This window comes from Vombatus ursinus, unplaced genomic scaffold (assembly GCF_900497805.2).
Source record: "Vombatus ursinus unplaced genomic scaffold, bare-nosed wombat genome assembly UNPS02015255.1, whole genome shotgun sequence".
Classification (NCBI taxonomy): Eukaryota; Metazoa; Chordata; class Mammalia; order Diprotodontia; family Vombatidae; genus Vombatus; species Vombatus ursinus.
In genome coordinates, this window is record NW_020955033.1 from 23,533,136 (window position 1) to 23,553,544 (window position 20,409).

At 39.8% G+C, this 20,409-nt stretch overlaps 1 protein-coding gene across 2 annotated transcripts in view; it reads right to left on the reverse strand.

Annotated features, from left to right (window-relative positions):
- The window catches only part of LOC114031703 (regulator of MON1-CCZ1 complex), a 33,059-nt gene that overhangs the window by 3,326 nt on the left and 9,324 nt on the right, over positions 1–20,409 (reverse strand). For both annotated transcript variants that reach the window (XM_027846861.1, XM_027846860.1), the window contains 10 exons: positions 18,553–18,639; positions 17,278–17,418; positions 16,815–16,918; positions 15,545–15,634; positions 15,345–15,450; positions 13,681–13,792; positions 11,820–11,864; positions 10,999–11,052; positions 10,225–10,353; positions 9,055–9,161 (listed from right to left, as the gene is read on the reverse strand). In XM_027846861.1, the coding sequence (XP_027702662.1) occupies positions 9,055–9,161; positions 10,225–10,353; positions 10,999–11,052; positions 11,820–11,864; positions 13,681–13,792; positions 15,345–15,450; positions 15,545–15,634; positions 16,815–16,918; positions 17,278–17,418; positions 18,553–18,639 (975 nt within the window). The remainder of the gene's footprint in view (positions 1–9,054; positions 9,162–10,224; positions 10,354–10,998; positions 11,053–11,819; positions 11,865–13,680; positions 13,793–15,344; positions 15,451–15,544; positions 15,635–16,814; positions 16,919–17,277; positions 17,419–18,552; positions 18,640–20,409) is intronic.

The window sequence follows — 20,409 nt, forward strand, 5'->3', positions numbered from 1 at the left end:
CTTTGTGACCCTGGGCAAGTCACTTAATTCCAACTGCCTCACCAAAAACCAAAAAAAAAAAAAAAATTAGGAAAATGGGAGGTCCAGGGGCAAGGTCACGCAGTACTGACTGGATCACTGAAAGTTTTGTGGACAATGGCCATCAGGTTTAGCTAGAACACACAGTAAGGGTATGAGGTAAGGTTGGAAAGGTAGGTTAGTGCCAGAGTGCAGGGCCTGGAATACCAGGCACACATTGATATTTTGTATGTAAGCAGCAAGACACAGGAGACAACTGGCTTTGTTAAAGCCAGGCAGACCAGACTTCAGTCTTGCTTCTGATGCATATTGACTCTGTGATCCTGGGCAAGTTACTTTAACCCCTCATTACTCCAGGCAACTCAAAGCAGAGAAGGTGCCAACCTCCATTGGTAGAGGAGTCTCCTTGACCGGAGAGTACCCTGTACCAACAAATTACAAGTCGTCCCTATTCCCTATGTAGGCAGGGAGGAACTGATGAAGCACTCCGGGCTAAAGATAAAATTGTATCTAAACTACAGATAAAAAAGGTAAATTTGGTGGAAGTGGGAAGGAAAGGAGGTAGATGGTGCAAAGACCTACTTTAGGAGCCTACTACAACAGGCCAGTGAGAAGCAAAGAGGACTTGTTTGTTCTAAGGCAGCGAAAACAGAAGGTGGGAATGAATGTGAGAGACTGCAGAGGAAGAATGTAAGACATTAAGTCATGAGGCAGGTTTCCATGTGTGGGTTATGAGGTCTCATTGTTTCACAACCACACTCCAAAGTCTGAATTACTGCCTCAGCAGCAATGTCTATAAACCTGAAGATTTCAGTGTGGGCTTCACTTCTAGGTAGTTAATATAAATATGGAGTAAAATCATTCCTAGCCTGGAGCTGGTGCTACATTACCATGTCTCATGGTCTCCTTCCCTCCTACTGAGCCCATGTCTCAGGTGGCACCTCAGCACAGGCCTTCCATGTCGATCAGATCACACTAACTCCCCTCACCGGACATCCCCTCATTGAAGCTGCATTTCCTTTTCCTCCAAGGAGGTTCTATTTTAAGTGCTTTGATCTGACCTTTTGATGAGGATAACCTGACTCTCTAACACTCCCCCAGCACTGCGGCTACTAGTAACATTTTGACCAAGCTTCATAATTTGACCTCAGACTTCCTTCTTTTGGGTGGCCCTCATCTTATTTTGTCAATTAGCACCAGAAAAACTTGTGCATTTGCTATTACGTATATTCTCCTTCTGAAAAGATTTTGGGACTAGGAATTCTAATGAAACCACTGAAAAAACCATGTTGGGGAGCTACTTGTGCTGACATCTGCTCTCTTTTCTCCTACCCTCATGACTGCTTTGCTGGTTCATCATCCACACTGCCCCTTATAACTGTGGACGTACCCTAAGGCTCTGTCGTGAGCTCACTTTTCTTCTCGCTCAGTGACCTCATCCGCTCTCCCATGGGTTCAATTATCTCTATGTATCTATTTCCCAGATCTATCTTGAGCTCCATTTGCACATCTACTGCCTACTACAGATTTCAGAATGGATGTCCCATAGGTACATGTGTCCAAACCAGAACTCAATCCCCACCCCGACCACAATTCCAAATTCCCCTATTCCTCTCCAGGTTTGCAATCTTAGCCATTACCCTTGTTACTCTCCTTCATCCTACATAGCCTGACTCGCTGCCACCGCCTATCATTTGTCTCCATGACAGTTCTCACATTTGCCCATTTCTGCTTGCACAGCCATGACCCAAGTTCCTCAGCACCTCTCACCTGGACTAATGCAATACCCTCTTCCATGGCCTCCAGCCTCTCGCTCACCCTCTCCAAACTACATGGCTGCTAAAGTGATTTTCTGAAAATGCAGGTCTGACTGTGTCGCCTCCCTATACTCCATAAACTCCAATGTTTCCCAAATGCCCCTAAGTTCAAATCTAAGCCCCTCTATTTGGCCTTTAAAGCTCTTCACAATTTGTACCCAGCCACCATTTTTAGTCGTATTATACCCGCTTCCTCTGTTCTGTGGTGTAGTCAAACTGGCCTTGCTGTTTTCACATGACACCATATACTGCATTAGCACTGACCATTCCCCTCCCCCAGCCTGGTGAACTTTCCCCTAACCCCTGTTTCCTATCCTCAGTTCCATCAAACTGCTCCAGCAAGACCTCTGTGAAGTCTTCCCAGATTTCCCCCCAGCGGCTTATGTATGTTTCCCCAATAGAATGTAATTCCATTTCATTTTTGTCTTTGTAGTACCAGTGTCTGGCACATAGTAGGTTCTTAGTTAATGCTCATTGACTGACTTACTGTATTACAATACTGTAAACCTAAGATGGGACTTTGGATATTCATTTGCCTTGAGTAAGCTGACTCATCTATCTGTCAATGGAAGGAAGCAGATTGACTTGGGAGCTGGATAATAAGAAAATCCATCATAAATTGTCAGAGAAAGAAGAGATCTTATAGATTAACTATTTTAATCCACTCATTTTGCAGATAAGCAAACAGAGGCCAGGGAGATATTTGACCAACATCACACATGCACACTGAGTCAATGTTAGAAGTGGGAAGAGTACCAAGTCTATCCCAATTATCTAGTCCTGTTCTTTCCCCTCCAACAGTTATTTAGACCCAGGGGTCTCTTCAGCTGTGTAGACTTTGTCTTAATGACCACAGGAAGCTCAAAGTTGGTGGAAGATACAAGCTAGCTCTGAAACCAGAAAGGGAAGCTTAGTCCCTAGGGCTATACAGATGACTAATTACAAAGAATCACTCAAAAACAGACACTGTGCTAAGCGATGGGGATACAAAGAAAGGCAAAAGTCAGTCCCTGCCCCAAAGGGAACACACCTCAGGACTTGAAAACAAGACTCCAGCCTCAGACACATGACACTTACTAGCTGTGTGACCCTGGGCAAGTCACTTCACCCTGACTGCCTCACCAAAAAACAAACAAAAAAAAAATAAGACTCAAGAACTCTGATCAATGCAATGACCAACCATAATTCCAGAGGATTCATGAAGAAACAAGCCACCCACCTCCTGACAAAGAGGTGATGGACTTGGTGCATGAGACATATTTTTTTTGGACTTGGCAAACGAATTGAACTTGTTTTGCCTGACTATTAATCCTATTTGTCACAATTGTTTTTTCATTCTTTTTCAATGGACGTGGGGGTGGTGGGAAAAAGAAAAACTAAATTTTTATAAAGAAAAAAAAAGTTTTTTAAAAAGAAGAAACTAGAGCAACCGTTTAAGATCATGAGGCCTAAATTCACTAAAAGAAAAACCAATTTTATCTAGAACTAGCCTGCAGGCCCAGAAAAAGAGATGGCTTAAATAACAACAGGTCTGTTTCTATGTAGGAGTGTCAATTCATGTGAATAGCCTAATTAAGTTTTAAAACTCTTTGTCTTATGGAAAGAAGTTGCTGATGCCTGGCCCAGACAGTCCAGAAGAAAGAAAAGAGGAAGGCATTCAAAGTCCCCTGGGGAAAAAGGAGAATTGTCTGGTGACTTTGTGGTGAGGACTGGAAGAAACCCTCTGAGAAAGGAGCTTTGGAGTTTCATTGTGAAAGTTGTTCCTGCTCTCTCCTTTACAGAGATTTCTTTAACATCTTCCTTAGGAAGAACAGAGGGAAAGAATTTACTCACAATACAGGCTAAGATTTCTGTAGCCAAAAATAGGGAGTATGACACTAAGATGGGTGAAGAAACAAAAGGAAACTTCCTTTAAGTGACACCAGTTACTTCAAAGTGTTTTTGTCTTTAATGTCCACGAGACTCAAAGAAGAGAACAAGAAGATACTGTGAAACTACAACACGGGAGGCGCCCCTCAATGCCTCAGCTAACTTCTCTGGGCCAGACTTCGCCAGGCACTGGACTAAGAGTCCTATATGCGGGGGCGGGGGTGACGACACACTTTGTATTGGGCCATCTGGCGCCACTTGCAGCCTCATACTAGTCCTTTCCCCTGGTGTGCTCTCAGACACTCACTTATTAATGTGACTCATGTGACCATAAGCAAGCTATTTAACCTCTCTGGGCCTCAGTTTCTTCATCTGTAAAATGAGGATGAGAAACTTGGATTATTTATCCCAAAGGGTTGTTGTGACGAAAGCACTCTGCAATCCTTGAAGTGCTTTGTAAAATGAGTAGTATTTGCAGCAAACAATTCCATCTACACAGAAGGTAAACTGCTTCAAAATTATAAACTGGGTTAAATAATCTGAAGAGAATATTTATCTGAAAAATACAAAATATAAAAATAAAAATATTTTGGGGGTGGAGCCAAGATGGCAGAGTAAAAGAAGTGACTTGCTTGAGCTCTCCCCCAAACCCCTCCAAATACCTGTAAAAAATGGCTCTAAACAAATTCTAAAGCAGTAGAACCCACAAAAAGACAGAGTGAAACAAATATCCAGCCCAAGATAACCTAGATGGTTGATCAGAAAGGTATATCTCGCCAGGTGGGGAGAGGAGCACAGTTTGGCATTGGGCGCACAGGTCGCAGCAAACCTGGAGCAGGCCTCAGAGGACTGAATCACAGGCAGCTGTGGTGGTTTCCAGACTTCTCAACCCATGAACGCCAAAGACAACTTAGAAGGTCAGTAGGAAAAGTCTGTGTCTGCGATGAGAGAGAAGCACCGTCCTGGTCCCAGCCCCAGTCCCCACGCCCAGCCTCGGAGCGGCGACTGCCTCCAGAGCTTCCAGCCCAGATTGAGGGGGAGACGAGTGGCTGATCAAAGGTGGACTGCAGGGATCTCTTTGCTAGTGCAGGATTCTCTTGCTTTACCCATGCCTGGATCTGGGTCACAGTTCTGGGTGGCAGTCCTGGGGCAAAGTGGAGCACTGGCATGGTGGAGCTTGTAGTGACTGTGGAGAGGAAATTCTCCTCACAGTTCCAAGACAGAAAAGAGTGCTTATGGTCACTCATAGACCAGAACACGGGCCAGGAAATGAGTAAACACCTCGCCCTTGATCATAGCACCTTAAAAGAACTGGAAATTTACAGTTCCCTAGAAGTATCTCTAAAAACAGCGACACAAAACTCCTGAAGCTTGGGACAGCACATTCTCCACACTGGAAACAGATCCCTACCTTAAACAAAGAGTTTAAAACTCAAGTAATTGGCTGGGATCATGACCAAATCTTGCAAAAAAAGTCAGACCACAGAATCTTTCTCTGGTAACAAAGAAGATCAAAACATATAACCAGAATAAGACAACAAAGTCAAAGTTCCTACATCCAAAGCCTCCAAGAAAAATATGAATTGGTCCCAGGCCATAGAAGAGCTCAAAAAGGATTCTGAGAAGAGAAGTAGAGGAATAACCGAGAGTTATGCAAGAAAATCATGAAAAACAAGTCAGCAGCTTGCTAAAGGAGACCCAAAAAAATATTGAAGAATATAACACCTTAAAAAATAGCATAAGCCAAATGGCAAAAGAGGTCCAAAAAGCCAATGAGGAGAAGAATGCCTTAAAAAGCAAAACTGGGGGCAGCTAGGTGGCACAGTGGATAGAGCACTGGCCCTGAAGTCAGGAGGACCTGAGTTCAAATCTGCCCTCAGATCAAACACTTGACACTTACTAGCTGTGTGACCCTGGGCAAGTCACTTAACCCCAACTGCCTAAAAACTACAAAAAAAAAAAAAGCAAAATTGGCCAAATGGAAAAGGAAGTCCAAAAGCTTACTGAAGAAAATACTTCCTTAAAAATTAGAATGGAGCAATTGGAAGCTAGTGACTTTATGAGAAATCAAGACACTGTAAAACAAATTCAAAAGAATGAAAAAATAGAAAACAATGTGAAATATCTCATTGGAAAAACAACTGACCTGGAAAATAGAACCAGGAGAGATAATTTAAAAAATTATTGGACTATCTGAAAGCCATGATCAAAAAAAGAGCCTAGACATCATCTTTCAAGAAATTATCAAGGAAAACTGCCCTGATATTTTAGAACCAGAGGGCAAAATAGAAATTGAAAGAATCCACCGATCACCTCCTGAAAGAGATCCCCAAAGGAAAACTCCTAGGAATATTGTAGCCAAATTCCAGAGTTCCCAGGTCAAGAAGAAAATATTGCAAGCAGTCAGAAAAAAATAATTTAAGTATTGCTGAAACACAATCAGGATAACACAAGATTTGACAGCTTCTACGTTAAGGGACCACAAGGCTTGGAATATAATAATCCAGAGGGCAAAAGAGATAGGATTACAACCAAGAATCATCTACCCAGCAAAACTGAGCATAATCCTTCAGGGGAAAAAAATGGACATTCGGTAAAATAGAGGACTTTCAAGCATTCTTGATGAAAAGACCAGAGCTGAATAGAAAATCTGACTTTTAGATACAAGACTCAAGAGAAACATGAAGAGAAGCAGCCCTGAAGACTGATTTCACTTTTGACTGGGAAGATACGGGAAACATAGCATCAACAGTTTGTCCAAGTTGCCTTGTCCTGGCTGTCTGGGTGGAGGCGAGAAAGTCAGCAATGACAAGGCAGGAGACTAGCAGTGACCCTCCCCCAAAGGCAGCTATAAGAAGAGACTCATCCCTGTGGGTTCTCCTCAGGGCTGACCACCCCTAACCTGTGTTCACTGAGAAAGGAAGACTTTGTACACAGAATTTCATTTTAGACATGAGTGAAGGCCCATAGCTGGCTTCATCTGACCTTAGAGGTTTGGGAAGAGCAAAGACTCTGTACATCACTCCCACCTGCCCCCTTTTTCTGGAAGCAGCCTCTTGTTATGAATGCAGTTGCTGAGAGTGGCTTTTAAGAAAGCCGCTGTTTGGAACGAACCAAGACAGCCCCACTGGAGTCACTGACGTCAGTCGAGGAGCATCTTGGAAACCTTGATTTCCTTGACTTTGAAATCGATGTTAAAAACTAGTCTTCAGGGAAGTAGCTGAAGCACCTGCTGCCCTCTTCAGAGTCCAATGGAGTTTTATCCTACCAGCTACAGGCACAACAAGGCAGGGGACCTGAGGATGGCTGGGGCTGGTGGAGCCTTCTTGTCCTGGAGAGGAAGATGTTCCCATGGCTGATGGGAGAGGGAGGCAGGCACTCCCTGCATTCTCGGCTCCTGTTGATCCTGCCTGCACTTCACATTTGTTGGTGGTTCTGGGCATTTTTCCACGTTTTTCCATACACAGCACACTCAAAATAAATTCACAACTCTGACCAAGAAGGAATTGTCAGCACACAGGCCATAGGGGAAAGGATCAATTCGATAACAAATATATATGGAATAAGCTAAACTCCCGAGGCCGCTGCCCTGATCTCCACTTCTTCTTCCCCAGGGAGCGGTGTAATATTGTTTCTATTTTTTCCTTTCTGCTCTGCCGCTACCACTGGTCCACACTCCAAACTGGACCAGTTAGAGTCACTGGGTTCTGTCATCCTTAAGACCATGTGTTCTCATCTTCTCCCTGACCATTTTCTGCCTGGCCAAAGCATGCTTACTGTCCAGCCCCAACCAAATCAACACTAACATTGCCTCCGGAAAGGGTAGAGCTGTGGACTGTCCTATCGTCCCACTTGTCTTTTTGGACTTCACAGACTACAACTCTCTTCCCTTGACCACCGCTCTTTCATATGTGTTGTCTCCTGTATTAGAATGTAAACTCTGTGAGGGACTCTCTCCATTCTTGTATTTGTTCCTCCATTTCTTTAGTAAGCTCAAAAGTGATTTTCATTCATTTATTCATTCAGTCATCCGTTACAAGCTCTGCCAATGGAGTCAGTTGTGAATCAAAGAAATGTCATCCTTTTAATAGACAGAAAGCCATCTCTTCCTTCCAGTTCACTTGACTTATTGGGGATCACAGTTTCGAAGCCAGGGAAAGGTGTCTTACACTATTCAGAACAGAAAGTTGCCCCTCAATACAACCTACTGGGAAACACTTGCAATGTCTGGAGCCAAGTAAAGGATGGGAAGTCCCTTTCATGATCTCACTCAAACAACTGGAAAGTGTCAACTGTCTGACCCTTTGTCAAGTAAAGAAGGAGTTTAGAAGACACCATAAGGAGATAGGTCACACTAGGCAGAGGAATATGTATGGGTACTCTGAGATCCTGCTTTCACCTGACCATGCCTTAATAAATAAATTAATTAATTAAAACAAATAAAAATAAAAATAAATTTAAAGAGGATACACATAGCAACTACAATTTCTACAAAAGAAAGAACACTAGGGCTTTGAGAAGAAACATCAGTGAAAGCTGGTGTAAAAAAAATACACAATATAAATGTGCTATTAAAGTAAATTTGTTAAGACATTTCTCTCAAATTAACAAGTAAATGGAAAAAGACAGCCTTCTAGCTATTATCGATCACAACAACAGGATATTAAATTCTGTGATGGATCTTTTATTTTAATAGACTATCAACTGAAAATAGGAGTGAGGAGAAAAAGGTGACATTTTCTTTTCTAATTTATCAAATATCCGTCCATTCTGGCCGTGCAAGATAGAGGCATGCTATAATAAAAGAATCAAAATCTCAGCTTCATGTTCTATAAAATTGGAATAATATATAACTATATAAAAAATCTAGAGGGGGAGAGGTTACTAAATAAAATGAGATCCACTTCAATATTTCAAGGATCTATGATGTGCCAGGCTCATAACTCTCCAGTTTGGATGATAAGAATAGTAGTTTAGTTTATTGTTACAACTTTTATTTTGGTGGAAGACAGTATGCAAAAAATCACAAATATATTTGAAATAAAATAAATTGAACTAATTTAAATACTTAGGTGTTTCAGCCTCCCTAGACTATTATTATCAATAATAGCTTTCCCTTTTGGTTTCGATACAGAATCACATATTTTTACATAAAGTAAGATGGCATGTAGTCCAACAACCTAACTGTAACATTTGGACCAGAAAAGTCAATGTAATTGTAGGCATTTCATTAATTTAAATAAGATTAAATATTACATTTAAAAACTATTAACTCATGTGAATTTTATTTAAATTAGACATGGCCATATTTAATAGGGGAAATCTCTTCACCATAGTATAAAAAACTTACCATTGTGTAACTCTGCTCAGCTTCCAAATATTTTTTATATTCATGATTGAGTTTATCAAAAACAGTGGCAATCACAGGTAATGTTCCTCTGTCTGATTCACTTAACACTAGAAGAAATGCAACATTCATACACATGTAAACTCTATAAACAAAATTAATAAAAATCTAATCTTAAAGACCACTCCCACTCATGATATATTTTTAAATTCTCAAATCTCCTAATGGCAAATAGAGTAGATAGCTGAAATATAATCCAGAGAAGATGCCTGGATAACATTCATTCAATCACATTGCAAGGGGTGGCTCCAGTATAATTATCTTCATCCAGAATGTCTTAAAAACAGTCTTACTGCTTTAGAGCTGAGTAACAGCTCTATTCACTATAGGCAAACGTGACCAGATTCAGGGTTTCCTTACTGTTCTCAGTCTGGAACCATTCCAGTTAATGCCTGTTTAACTACTCTAAGACCAAATACTTCTGGGGAGTCTCTTCTGTACCTTTATTGCCAAGAGGTGACAAGGTACAAAAATGTGGCCCAGTACCCAAATACAGGCGGCAGGTGGCAAAAACCTCAACCCTGGGAAAACAAAAATGGATACTAATGGATGTCCTACCAACATCTCACACAATCCACATCCAAACCTGAATTCATCAGCTTTTCCAATTTTTCTACTCTACAATAAGGATTCCCTATCACTTGCAGGCCCTTCCGCATTCTGGGTCTAATTTTCCTTGAAAGTCTTTTTGTGATAAGACTCCCCTTCAATGTTCTATGCAAAGTGGACCATTTGCTGTTGTTCCCCAACCTCATCTTAGCCTCCCACCCCTGGCATTTATTCATGCTGCTCTCCATGCACAGAACAGTCTACCCTCCCTATCTCTGGCTTTTGAAGCTCTTTCTATTCAAGGCCCAACTCAAGCAAGCCTTCCCACATCCCTAAGACAAATTATTTTTCTATCCTCAAATATCTTATGCCAAACTACCTTACTCTCCAATGTACTTAGTAATATTCATTTCTATTATAATTATTTGTACAGATGTCATATGCACACAATTAGAAATTCTCAAGGACAGCAACTGTGTTGCAGAATACAATTCCCTGCACACAGTAGGCAGTATTTGTTCTTGACTTTAAAGCCTTTAAAGAAATTAGTAAGCACAAACTTACTCTGTGAACAGACAGACAAAATGACCATCTTGCAATCCTTTCTCTGGAGAAGAAAGTCCATCAGCCTTCCTTTATCTAGCAAGAGATTTACTACAGGCTGAAGTTTTACCTGAAGAGTCCAGAGGTAACCTAGATTTAAGAAGCAGTAGGTTTAACAATTTGATCCAAACCAGAGCTAACACAACAAACACATAACCAGATCTCATTGAATTCTTGTGACAAATCCTCAAAATAACAACGATAACCATGTTTTTTTTGTCATTGAAAGAGCAATCTCAGTTATTCCGAACAATACCTATTGACCTTAGGGTTTAAATTTTAACACAGCACATCTGACCTACTTCTGAATGTTTTGAAAACTCCTAAAACTAGGTCAACCAAGAGACTAGAGAAAGGTCAACAGGACTGAATGCTTCTACACTCTGTATACTACTGATGCCTTTTTTCCAACGCAGGGGGCTGGGCAGTACTCAATCAATCATAGCGTTGATTTCCCATCACTTATCGAACACTTTCCAGGGAAGAGCCTGGAGAGTTGAAAAAGGTCCTTAATAAATAACACTAATCCCAAATAACATATTTTGGTATCTCTTCTACTACTATTACTCTAATAAGGTCACTCTGTAAAAACTTCATTAAGATTTCCCAATGAAGTAAAACAGATTGATCGAGACATTTCTAAAAATTTTATCTAGACATAATTCATTAGACATTGTCTTATTGCCTTCTGAAATTCATACACATTATGACGGAAGACTGTGCCTTCTGACCTACCCTGACTTGCACTGATGATGATGTCAGGCTGAAAGACGATCCAGGATGATGAATCTGAATGTCAAGGGAAGTTCCAAAAAGTGAAGGAATACATGCTTATTTTGAGCCCCTCCCTCTCCAGCGGTGGGTGGGCCAGATCCCCCTGGACCCACCACCACCACCATGTGGGGGTTCACAGTGTTTGACGAGCAGGAAGTTATCAATTATAATCCTTGCGTAAGATGGCCTCGTACGAGGCATCACTGTCTGTTCTGCAAGTGCATCCTTGAGTCTTCTGGGCTGTCTTATTATCTGCCCTGTTACTATACACACTCCAGACCCCTGGGCACAGCTATCTGATCTACTGATATAGCCTAATAAGACCTGGGCCTTTCTACCTGCCATCCACTAGACCCTTGGTCCCTCTGGACCTTTTCTGCTGTCTTGAAGCAGAACCCTCCCATATGTTGTCTCTCCTCGAGGGCAGTGACTGTTGTGATTTTTTATCTATGTCCTTAGGGCTTAGCACATCTCATACATGGTAAGCACTTAATAAATGCTTTTTTAGTCTTTTAACAGCTATCACACATCTACCCCTTGTGTATGTTTAAAAACAGGCCCCCTCCAAAATGCCTGAGAGAGCTAAGAGGATTCCTTAATGACATGTGTAATGACAGCTTTCAGAAAATGGCACTTTTTAAAATTTTATTTTACAAAGATTCATATCATTTTGGGAGGTTACATGTTGGCTAATTTAAGCAGGAAGATAAGGCAGAGAGATGAAAAGAGAGAGATACTTCACTTCCATGGTCACTTTGTCAACTGCTCTTTTCAAAGGATACAGAGTTTACAGGGAACAGGAGACTGGCTGGTCACAGAAGCAGGGCCTGTATTTTTGAAAGTAAAAATATAGAAAAGCTGAAAACATGCTTCCCAAAAACACAATTCCACCTACTGAAGATTAAAGACACATGAGCAAAACAGAGCCCCATGAGGATGGATTAGCATGTATCTATCCCCACCATTAGAAAACAATTCAGACCTGCTGTGGTGTGTTTAGTATACAGGAAGATTAAGAAATCAGCATTTACATGTCCTACAAAACATATGGAGAGGACTGAGAAAATGAAGACAAACCAAGTTCAGATATTCTAGATGATTTGGACATCAAAAGTGAGAGTTCTGTAGACTGAATTATCTAAATAACTGCCCCATTCTTCACTTTAGTAAGCTGTCTCTCTACAAAGCACCCATGACCATGGGTTAAAAAGGACTACACCAAAAAGCTAGACTGGCTTCATTCATTATGCCCTTTTTTTCCTGCAGCTAAGTCATGGGCCAAAGAACCCAAAGCACCAGCTTTACTGGTCATATGGCATTAACACAAATCTCTGTGAAGTGGGAAAGACAATTCCTGAAAGCAGAACTCTTCTCTTCTCCCACTTCCTTTAATGGTCCAACTGTGCAGACAGTAAAGCTCTTTGATGTTACCCAAAGATGCAACAAACTAGCAGAGTAAATGGTGTTCTAGAAAATCGAGAAGCTGTGGGGAGCAATCAGCTACACTGAAAACAGTGGACAGCTTGGCCTCATGAAGGTCTGACACTCCAAACGTGGAGACTCAAAAGATCTCAGAGACAATAAAAGGAACCTTCGAGATCCACCAAGTCTAATCATCTTCCCAATGCAGGAATCCCCTCTGCAGTATAGCTGACCACAGATTCAGTGTGGATACCTCCAGCGAGGAGGACTCTGTCCCATGGGGCATTCTGTTCAACTTGTGGATAGCTCTAGTTACTAGGAAGCTATTTCTCATCCTGAGATTTAATCTGCTTGCAGAAGGGAGATGTGCAACTCCAAAAGGTAGTATTTTCAGAAAGAAAAGAATAATAAGCTTAATTCTTCTACACATCAGTCCTTTGAATATTTGAAGAAAGCTGTCCTGCTTCTAATTCAAAAGGACCCTGATGAAAAATGCTGTCCACCTCCAGAGAGAACTGATGAATTCTGCATGCAGACTGAAGCAGACTTTTTTTAAACTTTCCTCATTGCGGGGGGTAGGGGTATTTCTGCGTGTGTGTGTTTTCTATTGCAATATGATTAATATGGAAACATTTTGCATGATTTTACATGTATGACTGACATATCACTAGCCTTCTTAGTGGATGGGGGAGGGATCAGAGGGAGAGAGAATTTGGAACTCAAAATTTTTAAAAAATGAATGTTAAAAAGGTTTTTACATGTAATTGGGAAATATTTAATGAAATAAAAATGATATTTAAAAAAAAAAGAAAGCTTCTCCAGTTCTCTCTTCTCCAGATAAAAAACCTAACATTCTCCCCTACATTGTTCTTCATGAAAAATGGTTTCAGTTCCCCTCCCCCTCCTGGCATTGACAACGTTTCTCTTAAAACATGGCACTAAGAAATGAACAAAGTATTAGAGACTGGGGATAAACAGACTGACACCTGGCCATTCTAGACACTATACTTTGGTAAATACAGAACCACTGTTTTTAAAGAAGAAAAAAAAAACTCATACCAATCCAATAAGAAGGGTGACAATGTATACATATCTATTCATTACTACCTTGAATAAGCACCCCAAAGGGTCAGGGTAAACACATAACATCTGCTATAATACAACTATACACAACCTTTAGCAAATACGAAATGCTTCTCTATAGAATTTTAATAATTCTACCTGCCATAGGAATCTGATAGGGCTGTATTGATCGAGCTGGAAGTACAGGGTGATGGAGGGTAATTGTGCCATCAAATTCTCCTCTTAACTTGATGTCAAATATTACAGATGTCTAAAGTGGGAAGAAGAGAAAAAGAAGATTGTTGACACCAAAACAGATATAGCTGAAAGCTGCCTGTATTATTCTACAGCACCTAGACACACTTCAATGAATATTATTACAATTAAACTTAAAGACCATTGATGAGTACAAGCACCCTACCCTCAAATTAAGCAGGCTCTTTCTGATTTAAGAATTAGCCACAATATGTGAATATTGCTGCCTTTCTAGAATCCAAAGTCCTCATTTTAATTATTCATTGTTCTCATAAATAATATATCTTGCATTTATACACATCCTCCACTGAAGACCTCAATGCATTCTCATGTGTATCATTCACAGCATCCCTGGCAAGAAAGAAGTGTTGCTGTTATCATGCACACCTTAAAAATAAGAAAAACGGGGAATAAAGAATAAATGGTTTGCTTAAAGTCCCCAAATTAGTCAATGACCAAATGGGACTTAAGAGCTCATGATTAATGTGCTAAGTCTGCGTACTACTGCTTCATAATCATTATTACCTACAAATGTATATTTAATCTGAAGAGGCTGCTTCATAATGACACAGTTTAATACTTCAGAAATACAGTACAACCATGAGATTATATGACCTTCATCATTTTAATAGTAGCTAGCATTTACAGGGCCATCTCCAGTCATCCTGATCTGTATCTGGCCACTGGACCCAGTGACTTTCCACAGCCCTCCCTGACTTAAATCCAATTTACTTACAAGTCATGGCATCACCTTCCTGATATCATGGTCCTCTTCGAGAATGAAGGATAAACAACAATAGTAGCTGGCATTTATATGGCACTTTAAAGTTTGCAAAGCACTTTACAAACATCTCATTTGATCCCCACAACTTCCCCAGGGAGGTAGGTGCTATGATTATGTAAAATGAGGATTTTACAGATAAGGAAAATGAGGCAGATAGCAGTTAGGTGCTTTGCCCAGTGTCATAGCTGGCAAGTATCAGAGGCAGAATTTGAATTCAGGTCTTCCTGATTTCAAGTCCAGCACCCCAACTACTGCGTCACTTGACCACTCACATGACCATCTACTCTAAATAACTGTATTACAATATTTTATGTATTATTATGTATTATGAATAGCTGTATTACAATATTTTATGTATTAAAGCTCATGTATATCATTTTATGAAATCGTTATTATTTCCTTCTGCTTCATAGAGGAGGAAATCAAACCACTCATCCCAAATTTGCATCTGTAAGGTCAACATTTTTAACATAAGGATAGCAAAAAGAACTTTTCTGTTTTGTTTTTCTTTTTTTGGCTAGGCAATGGGGTTAAGTGACTTGCCCAGGGTCACACAGCTAGTTAAGTGTCAAGTGTCTGAGGCTGGATTTGAACTCAGGTCCTCCTGATTCCAGGGCCAGAGGTCTATCCACTGTGCCACCTAGCTGCCCCAATAACTTCTTTTTTTTTAATGAGGACTATTTACCCACTACAGATGTCCAAAGCTTTTTTAAGCACAAAAAATCCACTACTGGCTCTCAGGAACCCAAGTTAAATTCACGTCTCCACAGCGTCCACATCATACCTCCGTATCCTGATGATGAACTACCACCAGGTTATCCACCACATTCAATGCAAACTTCCCTGTTCTCTTCAGCTTCAATATATGGGTCTTTTTACAGACACCTTCTCTATGGAACAATGAAAGATAAAAAATCAGATCAACATACTCTTTTTCTCTCCCTATAGTTTAAAAGCCAAAGTAGAGAGGAGGGCCAGCCTCACCGAGGCAGGTGATAGAGCACAACCTCTGCGCCAGCACTGTTTGAGGTCCGGGAGTGATGCCTCAGGAAGAGCACGTGGAGCTGCCCGTAGCTGGTCAGGGAAGAACGAGACCATGGTCAATCACATCTCACACTTTAGGAAGCCACCATTTCACAAACTTTTCTTTAGATTATTGAGTGTTTGGTATAGTAAGAACTTAGAGAAAAAAAGAGAAGTCAACTAAGTGATAGGTGGTTTTTCCAAATGGAAGTAGGGACTTTTTTTTTTAAAATAGAGAATAGTTTTCTTCCATGACAGATTACAGAACTTAGTTTACTTTCTTATTTATGAAAATTAAGCATGACATTTAGACTCAAGAGAATAAAGGATACACTTATTGTTATGATGAAAAGAACAATTATCCTATCTCCTTGGATATTTTTAAAAAAAATTTCTGAGACTAGCAAATGGTTTTGAAGAGACAATAGCATTTTCCGTATTTATAAAGAACAAGTGGTATTTACAGGGGAATGAGGGAATCACAAGATGATTATGATGATCAAGATGATATTGATAATCATCATAAAATGTCAAAGACCTATGATTTCCTCGATGTGGGAGCATCTGTGCCCCTCTTCAACTCAAAAGATGATCTTCAAGAACTTCTGTGGCCAAAAAAATGGCCTTGTGGCTAACCTGGTGAGGAGACTCTCTGCATTTAGAGATCAATCCTGGGCCAAGAGACATCTAAGCCTACCCCTGGGTCCAAACTCACTTTCTTCCAGTTTGACAGGCCTTGTCATGGCCTTCAAGAACACAGGGTCACCTCCATGACACCATAAGGCAACAGAATCAGACTTTGGTGGAGTTCACATCTTTTTTAAGCCCGTTATTTATTTACTCCAAGCCAGGCTAACTCTCAAGTCCTGGTCTCTTTCTGCTATGCCACAGTGATACAGCCTAGGTGACATTGTACATAGCACTCTGAAGTCTGAAAAGTACTTTATAGACATCTTTTCAACTGATCCTCACAACAACCCTGTGAGGTAGGTAGTGACAGAATAATATCCCCATTTTAGAGATAAGGAAACTGAGACTCCAAGAGGTTAAGTGATAGTCCTGGTCACACAGCTGGCAAGTATCTTCCTGAACATGCTACCCGCAGAAACTAGCTATGTGGCAGGGCTAGAATCTGAAAATCACTTGAGTGCTCTGCACCGGGGTATACTTCTTCTATAATTTAAATCACCAGAAACAATTATAAAAAGGAATTCTCATCAGACAGACATACATTGTAGCCATTGCAATATCTCTTTCAGAAAGGCTGAGTTTAGTTGACTTAGGTGCTGCTGGCAATTCAATTTCAAACTTGGATAGCTTCGACATAGTTCCAGCCTATTTTAGAAAAACACAAATAATTTTTAGAAAAGTTTTTTTTTTTAACCTCCTATATCTTAACACTCTTACTTTAAGATTCTCAAGGACAGATAACTAATTGTGTCTTTCACTTACTTTGCAACTCCCTATGGCATCTGCTACTGTGTTGTGCTCACAGCAGAATGTAAATAATTATTAATTAAAGCTTTCCTGGAAACCACAGCTGGAGTAATGCCCCCAAGAGGCACAAAATCATACTGCTATTGAACTACAAACACCCTTTGAAACAAAGTGCTTCAGTAATATGACATGATTTGGGGATGGGGAGAAATCGTTAACTTTTTTTTTTTTAAACTATAACACAATGCCATGCTTACTCGGAAATAAAAAGGTTGGAGAACATTTCCAAGGACAGTGGTAGACAGCAAAATGACTGAACTCTCGGGACAAGACATGTACCAATTTACATTGATATTCTGACTTTTCAGGAGTTTCAAGCTTCGTTTCTCTGGTAAGACCTGAAACAAAATTCAAGGATTACAGTTTTCTTTAAAGAATCATTAAGTATTAGAAGATTGATTTAATAGACTGATAAAGAATAGAAGTTAGACATACAGGTTATATAATAAAAGCTTATCCATAGCACTTTATAGTTATAAAATGCTTACATACACATATTTTCATATTCCTTATCTTATTAGATCCTTACAACAATCTGTGAGGCATACAGTGTAACTATGATTAACCCTAACATAGACATGGAGGGACGTTCTGATTTAAGAGGTTAAGTGACTTGCTCATGGTCATACAGCTAGAAAGGGTCAAACCAGGATTCAAATCCTAGAGCTTCTGAGTTCTAATCTCTCTCTCCTAAAACTAGGCCACAATACATGCATAGGTTAAAAAAAAATCTTCTTTTCCTTCCTAAAGCAGCTAGTGGTGCAGGAGAGTCAGGAAGACCTGAGTTTTAATTCGGCCTCAGACATTTACCAGCTGTTTGCCTCAGTTTCCTCAACTGTAAAATGGGGATGAGATAGCCCCTGCCTCTCAGGGTTATTGTGAGAATCAAATGAGATAATATTTGTAAAAAGCATTAAGCATGGTGCTTGGCACACAGTATGTGCTATGTAAATGTTTATTCCCTCCTCTTCATCTGATACAGTCAGTACTACCTAAGATATGACTTTGAAAATGATTAAAAAGAACTGCAAAAAAAAATCAAAAGGAAACACTTGGCAAAATTATAAAGATTAAGCATGTCTCCAAAGAAGACATATGAGAAGAAGACATATGAGTGCTGTATACCGCACACATTTTCAGATTTTTTTCAATGTACTGATTAGCCATGCTGCTATGTTCCCTCTTTTTTTGTCATTAAAAAATAACATTTGTTACATGGGATGGCTTTCTAGGAAAAGGAAGGGGAAGGATACTGGGGGGAATTATGTTGATGTAAAAAACCAAGACATCAATAAAAACTCATTTTTAAAAATGATTAAAATGCCCAGCATAGGAAGGTTTAAGACATTCAATCTGAATTGAAAATTAAGCAACAGACTTATTGCTAATATTGTAACTTTGGAATTTTAACATATCCATTATTCCATTTACAAAGCTGCCAAACTTATCCTTTCACTGACAGTCATTATTACCTGATAAAATTCAATTCCTTGATCTGTTATGAAGACTATTTCAGTGGAGCTGGTCCAGCAGAATCCTAGTATGTTAGCATTCTTCGTCTTGATAAAATGACATATTTAAAATTTAAATAATTAAAAATAAATTTTTAAAAACTGAAATACATTTTAAAGCTTCCCACAAAATGCAACTATTAAGCCTAGAAATTAACTTACAACTTTTATCAAAGGCTCAAAACACTATATAGTTTATTACTGGCCCTTTAGCGTAACAGAACTATAATGTCATGAAAATATTTCAAATGTAATTGTTAATTATCATACTACATTATTTGTAATAGAATCTTTTCTTTCATTCAAAACACCTCATCCAAAATCAGAGTCTTGGATTCATAGATGATAACCGTGGACAGATCTAAGCTTCACTTCAGATGATGACTGAGCAGAATGCAATAACCCTGACTTCTACTAGAGATGATCACTGCTGCTAAATCCATCCGTGGGGCCAAACTCAGATAGAAAAGGGGACTACTAAACCACACATGAGAATCCTTACAAGCCACATATAATCTTAGTTGTAAAATGTAAAATTATCTGTGTTTTAATGGGTTTTTATTTATTCTGTTAAATATTTTCCAATTATATTTTAATCTGGTTCAGGCCACACTCAGAAGTGTGGAGGACCCCGTATTTGACACCTCAGCTTTACACAACCACTGCTAAAGCACAAGAATGACTCCTCTTACCATATCTGTGACCATAATGGAACTCATTATTTCAACAAACACTTATTAAATACTTCTTACATACATTCTGAGTTCACAGAAATGAAGTTTGGATTCAGTCAAAGAGCAGCACTTGAGGACCTAGAGGGACACATGTGGCCTCGAGGCTGCAGGCTCCCTACCCCCCCCATACTATTCTCTCATCCCATAAAACCCTCCCCTCAATCTTTGCTTTAAAAAAAAAAATCCCATTAACTTGTAACTTATGAACTTTCAGAACCAAACCCCAAACCTCCAAAATCTAGGATAGAAGCCCTTTTCCCTTGAAAACTTCCTTGACACCCCCCAAACAAGGAGTCATCTCTCTCCCTCCTCCAAATTCCCCGAGTACTTTGTATCTCTCTTACACACTTCCCATAGTCTATTCTGTATTAGCTGTTTGTACACATACCTTCTTTCCTATAAGCTGTGTATCTTGTATGCACTGGAAGCAATAGATAAAGCGCTAGACTGAGACACTAACTGTAAGGTGCCTGGCACACAGTAAGTGCTATATAAATGTTAGCTACTCTTACTGCTGTTATTGTTCTTATGTTATTATTTAAGCAGAGGTCCCATTTATTCATCCAATTATTCAACAAAGCATTTTTCAAGTGCATGTTACATGCAGGCACAGTCCTAACTAGCTGGGCTCTGCTCAAGGGCTACCTCATTCAAGGGTCACATTTTCTGATTCCCCAAGTGGGTCATATTCCTCCCATTACTTTGCAATTATTTGTCTATGTCCTGCATCACTGAAGGAATACCCAAATTACTGAGATCCAAGATCCAGTAGACTTTTGAGGGCATTCTGTGTTTACTTATTGTTGAAAATGCCGCATCTTTCTAGTATAATGTAAACTCCAGGAGGGCAGAGATTCTCTTTGCTTTTGTATTTGTATTCCCAGCGCTTAGCACTATACCTAGCAGAGAGCAGATGTTAATAAGTGCTTTTCGACTGACTATACAACTAAAATTGTAACGTATAAGATTTTACATTTTCTGATTAAATTTTATCTTGTTAGATTGGGCCTTCCCTTCGAGTCTTTCAAGATCTTTCCAAATAGGGGTTCTTAGTTAGGGATCTTTATTTTTTTTTAAATATTTT